Raw genomic sequence first — 11151 nt, 5'->3', positions numbered from 1 at the left:
TCTAGTTCCCTGACCAGGGATCGAACCTGGCCCCCCTGCATTGGGAGCACGGAGTCTTAACCACTGGACCACCAGGGAAGTCCCAAGACTGATAATGTGAACCCCTGTGACACCACCCTGCTACCTTACCATCAGCCAACCAGAGAACTGTGCACAAGCTGATCACAGACCCTGCAACACCCCTCCTTCACCTGGCTTTTAAAAGGGCTTTGGGAGACTCAAGAGGGAGGAGATATAGGTATACGTATAGCTGATTCATTTTGCTGCACAGCAGAAACTAACACAACATTGTAAAGCAATTATACTCCAATAAAAAAAGTTTTTTTAATAAAAATAAAAGCGCTCTTCTGAAACCCTTTGGGGAGTTTGGGCTTTTTAGGGCATGAGCCACCGGTCTTCTTGCATGGCCCTGCAATAAACCTTTCTCTGCTCCAAACTCTGACGTTTCAGTTTGTTTGGTGTCAGGCGCACGAACTTGCGTTAACATCACCCCTACCTCCAGATCAGTCTCTGTCCCCTCTGGTTCACCCAGGGGACATGGGGCCCACCCCCAAGGACAGGTGACAAAGCTCCTTTTACCTCACTAAGCCCAGCGGCTGAAGCATGAGTGAATGAATTAGTGGTGGCCTTCAGCTCTCCTATAACCTGCCTTTTTGTCCATTTCTATTGGCACTTAAACCTTCTTTCTTATGCACATTTGGGCCTGAGCCCATGTCAGCCGACAAATGAACATTCTCAGTCCTTATGGGCCAACCTACATTTCAGTGGCAAAGCCAGGCTAACTCCTTTATTTGTCTTTTTTACCTTATTGCATCCCTATGATTTCATTAAAAACAAATGGAAGTTAAAAATGAAAGTGCTGAAACTACTAGTAATAAAACTGAGAATGATTTGGGATTCACTGGGTATTCACATGGCAAATATTTCCCAGGAGGTTTCCACTTCGTTATCTTTAGCAGCTTAGTGATCTGTTCAGTTGCTGAGATAAAATATTAAAGAATGTCTCCAAACTAGTGGAAATGCACATTTTAAGGACTGTATTGTGGATGTCACTAGTTCCAACGCCACTTCCCTCAAATCTCCATTGGGAATCAACCCACTCTCTGACATGGGTAATTAACGGTGTCTCCGTCTTAGATAAAGGGCTTTCCATACAAATGCTGCTGCAAGCCCTTTTCTCCCACCATCACCCCAAACAAAGGGTGCCTCTGAGCCCCTGCTGTAGAAATTGCGGAAGGCTCTAAGGGAAGCACAGTCTTCAGGGAAAATTGGCAAGTCTCATTTCGGGAGTGCTGGGATGAAACAGACAGGAGAAGTGAGCAAACTCCAGGACCTGACAGGTTGTTTGGAATCAGAGCCACTGAGTGTCCGAGGAAGAAAGGATCCTGGTCTGAGAGGTGGTAGAGGTTGGAGGAGGGGTCCACGGCGCGGTCCCCCGGAGCCCAGGGTAGGGATGGCTCTGTCGATGGGGTCTCCCCATTTCAGGTACTTCCTTCAAAGACTCTCCTGGCCTGGGATCCTGCGTGGTAGAGTGAGTGCAGGTGAAGGTTATTCCTGGCTCCCACCTCCCAGGTCCAGGCTTCAAAACTCCTGAGCCCCCATAATCACCAACAAGCAGCAGGTAAGGAGAGTCATCCAGGACCACATTGGAGTGGAGCTGCATGGGTACCCAGGGAAGCAGGAAGGCCAAGGTCCTTGCGGAAGTGGGAGGGAACACCGGCTAGCACACAAGGCAGGATGGTTTGGAAAGTCACTCCAGCCGAACGCGCACAGCAGGGGGGCACAGTCATGGATCCCGTAGAGCCCAATATGGAGAACCCCGTCTCCAGGGGCATTTGGTGTGTGTGACTTTAAGAAGCTAGTAGAAATTTTTATGAGCTGCCTACTGCAAAACGTTCAACGTCGATTTTTTTTCCCCTTCAATTAAACCTTTTCCCTACATATTATGGCTTGAGTTATTTCAAGCATTCAACCTGTCCATAAATAACAACTGCTTTTCATACTGTGCCTCACATATGTCATCTCTTCTCCTCACATCATCACGAAATGAGGAAACAAGCTCAGGGAGGTTGACCAGCTTCTCAAAGATCCCTCCAGGTAGTTAGCGGAGGAGTTTCAGACTCGAATCCCTCTTGCTCTTAACCACTAGGCACGGCCCCAGATCCTCAGATTCCTAGGAGGCAATGAGGCAAGAGGTGAAATTAACTCCAACGCTTCCCCCCGGGAGGAGTGTCTCAGATAAAGTTGTCCCAGGAAGAAAGGAGATTAATTGAGACGGAGCCTCATTCATCAATGTCATCTTAAGATCTCCAGCCATGCGGAAGGATCCATTCAAGAAATGTAAAACTCATTGAAGGAGTTCTCCATCTTGAATGTTACATCTCACGTGCACCTAAATGCTATAGTTTTCTTCACTGCCAGGCAAAAACAAGGCAAAACAAAACAAAAGTGTGTTCGCTCCCGAGAAAGCCCAGAGTAAATCGAGGGAAATCGTTCAGAAGCCTTCATTGTATACTTCCAGAGGTCAGTGTCCAGGTTTCTAGAAGTTAGTTCCAACCAGCAATTGGTCTCACAGGACTGAGAGAGTCAGAAAAAGTTGCTGTAGGGTAAGAACCACAGCGCAGGTAGCAGACCACAGTGCCTGCCGGACAAATGACTGTGTCTCTGGTTTATCAACCTCACTTTTCTGGACCTTGGCTTCCTCCATGGTGAAATAGGTGCTGTCATATGGGCTCCACATAAGACCAATCGAAGGACAAAGTGTCAGCCATCCTACAGGTGAGGAGACTTCTCCAGCATTGCAGACAACGAGGGACAAACCAGAGAGGAGAAGACTGACGGAAGGTGAGGGGAACAGGATGAGGGGCACATGTGGCGGTCATCATTGTGCTCTTGGGCGCACCACGAGAAACAGCTTATTTTACCTAAACTGGAAAATCCTCCATAAAGAGCTATGATTCCCAGGTTGGCGAGATAAACCAAGATGCAAAAAAATTTACAAACATCTGATTAGAAGGGCCCTAATGAGCTTATGACTTCTGGTGGTCGTCCCTCTCCCTGTAATAAAACAGAGAATCTGCCCTCCCCTCACTGTGCCCTTCAAGTAGGGAAGGAAAAAAAGGAGGGAGGGACTAGGTGAGAGTAATGAACACAAAGCAAATATTATGGAACTCTGAGGGCAGAATGCTAAGGAAAATAAGCCAGTCACAAAAGGACAAATACCCTATGATTCCACTTCCATGAGGTACCTAGAACAGTCCAAATCATAGACACAGGAAGTTGCCAGGAGCCGAGAGCAGGGGTCCTGGGGGGAAAGGGGGAATGGGGAGTTAATGCTTAATGGGGACAGAGTTGCAATTGTGGAAGATGAAAAAGTTCTGGAGCCAGATCATGCTGATGGATGTAAAACAGTGTGAATGTACCTAATGCCACTCTATTGCACACCTAAAAATGGTTAAGATGGTAAAGTTTGCATGTTATATATATTTCCCATAACTTAAAAAATTTTAAAGAGCAAATAGTAAATAAAATAAAGAGTGGGTTGATGTTCATTCCGGACCTGAGTATGATGATAACAAATGTGTAAAGCTGGGTCATCTCGGAATATAAATCCTGAGAGACGAGCGTGGGCTCCTTGTCACCTAAGATCCCGCCAGGCACTCCATGCCCTCCACGGCCTGTGAAGAAGGGCACAGGCCCACCTGACCCTGCTCCCTAACACATGGGGCCTCTGCTGTCCCCGCTAACCCCTGCTGCTCCCCCCTGGCCCTGACACATCTCCTGTGTTGTCCATAGACTGACCCCCTCCAGTCTCTATGACTCTTCATTAGGGCCATGCCCTCATCTGCTTGGCTGCTATAACAAAATACCATAGACTGGGTGACCTATAAACAACAGAAATTTATTTCTCAGCCTTCTAGAGGCTGGGAGTCTGAGACCAGGCTCTGGAAGAGGTGAGGTCCCTCTTCCAGATTGCAGACTTCTCATTACACCCTCATGTGGTGGAAGAGGCAAGGAAGCATCTGGGATCTCTTTTACAAGAATGTCAAAAAACAAATACCGTATGCTAACACATATACATGGAATCTAAAAAAAAAAAAAAAAAAAAGGTTCTGAAGAACCTAGGGGCAGGAGAGGAATAAAGACACAGAAGTAGAAGATGGACTTGAGGACACGGGGAGGGGGAAGGGTAAGCTGGGACAAAGTGAGAGAGTGGCATGGACATATATACACTACCAAATGTAAAATAGATAGCTAGTGGGAAGCAGCCGCATAGCACAGGGAGATCAGCTCGGTGCTTTGCGACCACCTAGAGGGGTGGGATAGGGAGGGTGGGAGGGAGGCGCAAGAGGGAGGGGATATGGGGATATATGTATATGTATAGCTGATTCACTTTGTTATACAGCAGAAACTAACACACCATTGTAAAGCAATTATACTCCAACAAAGATGTTAAAAAAAAAAAAAGAACACCAATCCCATCCATGAGGGCTCCTCCCTCAAGACCTAATCACCTCCCAAGGCCCCACCTCCTAAAGCATGACATTGGGTGTCAGGATTCCATCATATGAATTCTGGGGATGGGAACATTCTCACCATAGCAGCCACCTTTGAATGCTGTTGTTGTCCACCACAGAATAAGAGAGTTGGACTATATCTAAGCTCCAACAGTTTGGGTCTTTGAAAGTAATGATAAGAGTTTACAGCTAAATTTTAGCGTAAAAAATCGTTGTGACTTGTTAAATCATAAACTGTGATGACCTGTGATAAGAGTGATGCCGGCTAACTGAAAGATGGCTTTGTTTACTTGGAGTAGAAGTACATCCTCTTGGTGTGGTAACTGCATCTATCATACGTGGCTCAGAATTCCAGCTGACATAGGCCAGCTGGAAAAAAAATAAGTGAGTTCTTACTTATTTTGGTTTGACAGGTAAAGTCTTTCAAAGCATGGCGCCCACCAGCAGGGTGATTAATGGGCAATCTCGGTGGCACCAGAATTGGTCCCCACAGGTCTAGGTGACCTCCAAGTTGCTTCCAGTGTCAAGACGCTCAGACTGCGGGGTCACAGGTATTTATATGCATTTGAGGAGTGAGAGGGGCTCAGAGACACAGCAAATATTCCCTGAGGACAAGGGCCTTGCACACTGGTCAGGCATGGAGAGTGAGGGCCATTACCTTTGCCAGCCCTACCCAAGCCCACACTGCCCTCCTGTATCCTGGCTACCCAGCCCCACTGGGGCCACACCACATGCCAAACCACCTGACATGTGAACTGCCACTCTACAACCCTCCATGTCCCATCCCAGGGAATCAAACTCTAATGCTCCACGTTCATCAGTGTTCATGAGCCAGTCAGTTAATGAGGGCTTCGGGAGAGGTAATGTCTTTCCCTAAAGAAGTAGCTCTGAGCAAAATGAGCAAATAAACACAGCCCTTTCCACAAGTACACAACCGTAAGGTTCAAGCGAATGGCCCAAACGCAATGCATCCTTATCTAAATGTGAGCCACCACATGACAACCAACTCTCCATCACGGGGTGATGAACCCCACGTTGGCCTCCCACTTGCTGTCCATGAGGTCGAAGGGTGTGTGTTTTAGCAGCTGGACAGGGGGAGAAGGTGGCCACCTTTTGGGTGGCATGTGATACCTCACTTTTTTCCAGAACTTGGTCTTTGCACACTGTGACTGCTCTGTGAAGTCCCCACTCCACTGGACGGCCCCATGCTTCTGTTTGATGTACTGAATGGACTCTGGCAAGGTTGTATAGTCCTTGACCTTCTCCAGTTCAATCAGAATGACCTTTATCCTGTCCTGGATGAGAACATTGTAGACTGCGATTTGTTCTTCTGACATGTTCCTTAATAGGTCAAGGCTCAGCGCTTCGGGAACTATGATGATGATCAGTCTTCTGCACAGCTTAATATTTTCATCAATGACATTGACCACAGCTGGAAATAAAGAAAGAAGATGCAGAACATCTCACAATTAAAAGAGCCACAGACCATGCACTACTCAGAACAAGGATCTTATCACGTCTAACTTTGTATCTCCAAACTTAGCTGAAGGTCTGGTATATATTAGAGGATAAATACTTTTTTAAAAATAACAGACTTTTAAAGGATAGGACACATGTAGTTAGCTCAAATGTTGTACTAATCTTTATTTGTATTTTCCTCTTGTGTTTCATAGCTATTTAAATGACCAGGACTTATAAGACTAACTTGAAACCAAATAACATATCCTAATGATTTCTTGGGAAGGGGAGGGGAAAGTTCTTGAAATATCCAACTATGGAAAAAACTTGGTCTTTTTTCAAAACAAAGGCCAAGTTTTATATCCTCCTTATTCTTAGGATATAAGAATAGACTGTAACCTCCCCAAGAGCACTTCCTTCTTCTCTTTGGTTTATTTTAATATTTCTAGTGCCTACAACATTACCTGGCACATAGCAGGTTCTCAATAAATATTTGTTGAAGAAGTGAATGAATGAATAAATATTGATATGCTTATGAAATGAGAGCTCTTCTGCAAGTTTATAACAAGCACTGGATCACATTTTCATTTCCTCATGGAGGATGATTTCATAACTTGAAAAGATGTGATAAGCTATGGATAGGAGCAGCCTACAAATCCAAAGTTCTTAGAAACATTTTAAAATGACCCAGAACAGGCCACTAGGTAGTAATCTTGGTTTCCTGGTGATATTTCAAATATCAGCTGTTTACTGTATCACCTTCTAAGAAAGAGAAGGTATAGGATAAGACGGATGTTTTCATCTATTGAGTATCTAATATGTGCTAAGCTCCATACTGGTCCCTACAGGATCAGGTTTTACCTCATTTAATTCTCTCAACTGAGTCAGGGAAGCATTCTCAACCCCATTCGACAGACGAGACAACTGAGGTTCAGTGATGTTAACTGCATTTCCCAAAGCTACTCTCCTATTAAAAGGGGGAAATAAATAACTTCTATTTTATTTAGGTAGGGCAGGGTTGGAGAGAGTTGAAGTTTATAAAACCAGCCTTAAACATGAGCTCTTTTACAAATTCAAATTGACAGAAAATACTCAGCGGTTAGACTCAAGGATGTGACAGCAAATGACCAGTTGTCCCTTTTTAGTCTCTTGGCCAAGGCTGTGTATGTCATCATCCAGCGGTTCATACAAATGGGTCAACCATATCCTTACCCAAAGTGAAAGTCACATGATTTCAACTAGGAATCGCAGTTATCCTGTTGTAGGGATGAGCCTAATGAGAGAAGAGAGCCTGGTCCTACCTCCTCAGCTCAGGAGCTGTGGGCAGGGGAGTGAAAGGCTCCCTGTGGGAAAAGCAAGCATAGCTCCTTCTGTTTGTAAAGTCAAAGAAGAGAGAGGTTCCTTTCCATTTTTTTTTTTTTTTGGCTGCATTGCAGCATGCGGGATCTTAGTTCCCTGACCAGGGATCGAACCTGTGCCCTCTGCAGTGGAAGCACGTAGTCCTAACCACTGAACCATCAGGGAATTTCGGAATTTCGGTTCCTTTCCATTTTATTCATTTCTTATTTTTATACCTCATTTAAAACATACCTTGTCCAGGAAAGTCATCCCTGCCAAATATAAATAACTTGTATCCACACTGCCTCTCCAGCACCTTGGGGAGAATCTTCAACACCAGAGTGTCCACATCATGGCTCTGGCTTTCTCTTTGAGGCTTGGGGCACAAGACGTATGCATCATACAGCTTCCCATCTGAAAAGGAAATGGGACAAGCTCGTGAAATTATTCCTACCAAATTATCTTATGTGAACAAAGTGAAAATCTGAGTTGCTATCATGATGTCTTTTTTCTTGGGTTCAATGACTTCAGGGTGCCCAGTTGGCTGACTCATTGCCAAGCACTGCATCTCATTCTTTCAACACTTTAAATTTTCACTCCAATCTCTTCTTTCATGCATGGTTTTTTGAGGATAAGTTGAATGTAATTCATCTTTGTTTCTCTAGAGGTAAGGTGTCTTTTTCCCCTGGCTTCTTTCAGAATTTTTTCCCTATCTTTTATTCGGTAGTTTGAAAATGATATGCCTAGGTGTAGTTTTGTTTGTTTGTCTTTGGTATTTATCCTAACTGGAGTGCTCTGAGCTTCCTGGATCTGTGGTTTGGCATCTGACATTAATTTGGAGAAATTCTCAGTAATTAGTGTTTGCAATATTTCTGTTCCTCTCTTTCTTCTCCTACTGGTATTCCCATTACATGTATGTTACACTCTTTGTAGTTGTCTCACAGTCATTGGATATTTTGGTTTGTTTTGTTTTGTTTTTCCTGGTCTTTGTTCTCTTTGCTTTTCAGTTTTGGAGGTTTCTACTGAGGTATCCTCAAGCCCAGAGGTTCTTTTCTTAGCAGTGTCTGGTCTAGTAATAAGCCCATCAGAAGCATTCTTCATTTTTGTTTGTTTTCTGCTAGCATTTCTTTTTGGTTATTTCTTAGTATTCCCATCTGTTTACATTGCCCATCTGTTCTTGCATGCTGTCTACTTTATCCTTTAGAGTCCTAAGCATAGTAATCATAGTTGTTTTAAATTCACAGTCTGATAATTCCAACATCCCCACCATATCTAGTTCTAATGCTTGCTCTGTCTCTTCAAATTGTGGGGTTTTTTTTGTCCTCTAATAGGCCTTATAGTTTTTCTTCATAGCTGGATGTGATCTACCAGGTAAAAGGAATTGCTGTAAATAGGTCTTTAGCAACATGTGGTGAGGAGTGGGAAGAGGGGAAGTATTCTCTAATCCTATTGATTAGATCTCAGTCTTTTAGTGAGCCTATGCCTCTGGACTATGAAATTCACAAACGTTTCTCAGTGTTTTCTCCCCCTTAGGTTGGGCAGGATGGCTAGAGAGGGCTGGAGTTTGTTATATCCCTTTGCCCAGGCAGTCAGGCCCCTGATAAAACCCCAGCAGGTTAGGGTCTCATAACTAGTGTATCCTGAGGGCAGTCCTTGTTAAGAACAGAATGCTCTGGTGTCTTTCAAATGGTTCTTTTTCCCTCTCCCTGCTGGAAGCACATAAAGGAATTTTTCTCTGATATTTACCAGCAGAGCTTGGTCAGGCTCCTGGAAGTAAAACTCACGAAATTGTGAGGGCCCCTTTATGATTGGGTCCCTGAAGAGGGTTCCCAGACCCAATTGCAATATGTGTGTGTGGAGGTTTCCCCACACCAACAAGCAATTCTTGGATGCCAGCAGGGTGTCTAAGAATTCAATTCCATTCTGACAATTTCTACCTGAGATAGAATCAGATTGCACAGGGAAAGGGCTCAGTCCCACAAGACCACATTCCACTCAGACGCCCAGCTGTTACCTGTGCTTCTGACAAGGCGCTACAAACTGGAGGTTCAATGACTCCCCCCACCATCCCAATGTAAGCAGCTCCTTGCAGGAAGCAGCTCCTTGCAGGAGGCCCTTTTGTCCTGTCACTCAAGCAAAGCTATATTTTAGCTTAACTTTTACACCAGGTGCCTCCATGCTTAACTAACCTCTGGCCAAACCACACCTTTCAAATCTTTTGATCACACAATGCCTCGCCTAACCTGTTGATTCTTTTCTTAGTAGAAATGAAAAATAAATAACTAACAGATGACTACATCTTTTCCCCAGCTTCCCCTTCAGTAATCTCACAAGCAGACTGTGTGAACAAGATAGCATCTAAAGAAAGATCACGTGGCGTCAACAAGCCTGCATGCAGTGGGAGATGGTGAAGAATCTGACCCCCTTTCTCAGTGATTAACTGAGATTATTTCCCCTTTTCCCTTTAACACTTTCATGGCCACGCAGAATCTTTGGAGTTGGTTCTGGGACACCGGTCCACCTTCTCGCCTGGTTGCCGGCCTCCTGAATAAAGCAACATTTCCTTTTCCAACCAACCCTTGTCTCTCGAGTATTGGCTTTCGAGTGACGAACAGTCGAACCTGAGCTTGGTAACACTAATTCAGGATACCAGTAGCGAGTCCAGGGTGTTACCTGTACTCCGGACCAATTGGCTATAAACCAGATTCCCACGACCCCTTCCTTGGGTTCGATTAATTTGCTAGAACAGACTCAGAGAAACATGTTACTTACTAGACCACTGACTTATTATATAAGGATTTTAAAGGATATGAATCAACAGCCAGATGAGGAGATGTACAGGGCAAAGGATGGAGAAGGGGTGCAGGGCATCCATACCCTCTCTGGGGGGCACCACTCTCCCCAAACTCTACCTGCTCACCAGCCCAGAAGTTCTCCAAACCCTGTCCTTCCAGGTTTTATGGAGGCTTCATTACATAGGCTTGATTGATTAAATTAGGAGAAGGAAGCTTCACAAAGCTCATCCCTGATTCATCCTGTGCAACTGTGTCAGATGGTATTTTCCAAAAATAGCCCCAGCAGTATTTCCAGTCTCACATGTTCTTTCTGCACTTTGCCACACCCCACAAAGAGGCAGAATCTATTTCGCCTTCCTTAGAATTGGGTAAGACTCTGCAGCTGCCTTGACAAATGAACAAGGTAGAATTGATCCTAGAAATTCAGGGTCTGAGTCATTTAAAAAAAAAGGGCTTTTACCTAGCTCTGCCGTTCTTGAAACACTAGCCCTTGGAAGCCATCGCATGCTGTGAGGAAGCCCAGTGTCGTAGCCCCCATAGAGAGGTTATTTGGAGAGGAGCCCAGGCCACCAGTCAACAGCCCAAATCAGCTGTTCATCCTCCAGCTGAAGCTCCAGGCATCATGGGGCTGAGACAGGCCACCCCTGCTTTGCCCGTCCACACTCCTGACCCACAGAATCCATAAGCAAAGTAAGTGGTGGTTTTATGCCGTAAAGTTTTGAGGTAATTTGATTCCCAGCCACAGTAACTGGGCCGGAATTGGGGAAATAACAATGAATAGCAACAAATAACCATGAGGTGGACCACCCCCGGCAACTGTCTACATCATCAAGAAAATTACAGAGACACAGACCTACTAGTGAGTTTCCTAAGGAAAGTGGGCCCTGCTCTCTCTGTGTAATGGTGGGGAAACAGTGCATCCAGGTTCTGGTGAAGTTCCTTTCATTTTCTAAGGAGATTCATCCCTACTTTTGATGTTAAAGCATCTGCGTACACCCTCATTGGCTGTTGGCAAAAATACAGTCATTTATTTGCACAACTTA

At 44.8% G+C, this 11151-nt stretch overlaps 1 protein-coding gene across 1 annotated transcript in view; it reads right to left on the bottom strand.

Moving 5' to 3' along the window:
* Window positions 1–5530: 5530 nt before the first annotated feature.
* IL1RL2 (interleukin 1 receptor like 2) overlaps window positions 5531–11151 on the bottom strand; it is a 50096-nt gene continuing 44475 nt past the window's right edge. Inside the window, exons 9-10 of the mRNA XM_061211356.1 lie at window positions 7566–7727; window positions 5531–5949 (exon numbers count right to left, since the gene is read on the bottom strand). Coding sequence (XP_061067339.1) covers window positions 5531–5949; window positions 7566–7727 — 581 coding nt within the window. The remainder of the gene's footprint in view (window positions 5950–7565; window positions 7728–11151) is intronic.

This window comes from Eubalaena glacialis, chromosome 14 (genome assembly GCF_028564815.1).
Source record: "Eubalaena glacialis isolate mEubGla1 chromosome 14, mEubGla1.1.hap2.+ XY, whole genome shotgun sequence".
Lineage (NCBI taxonomy): Eukaryota > Metazoa > Chordata > Mammalia > Artiodactyla > Balaenidae > Eubalaena > Eubalaena glacialis.
The sequence above is the reverse complement of the archived record's forward strand: the minus strand, read 5'-3'. Positions and strand labels throughout refer to the sequence as shown.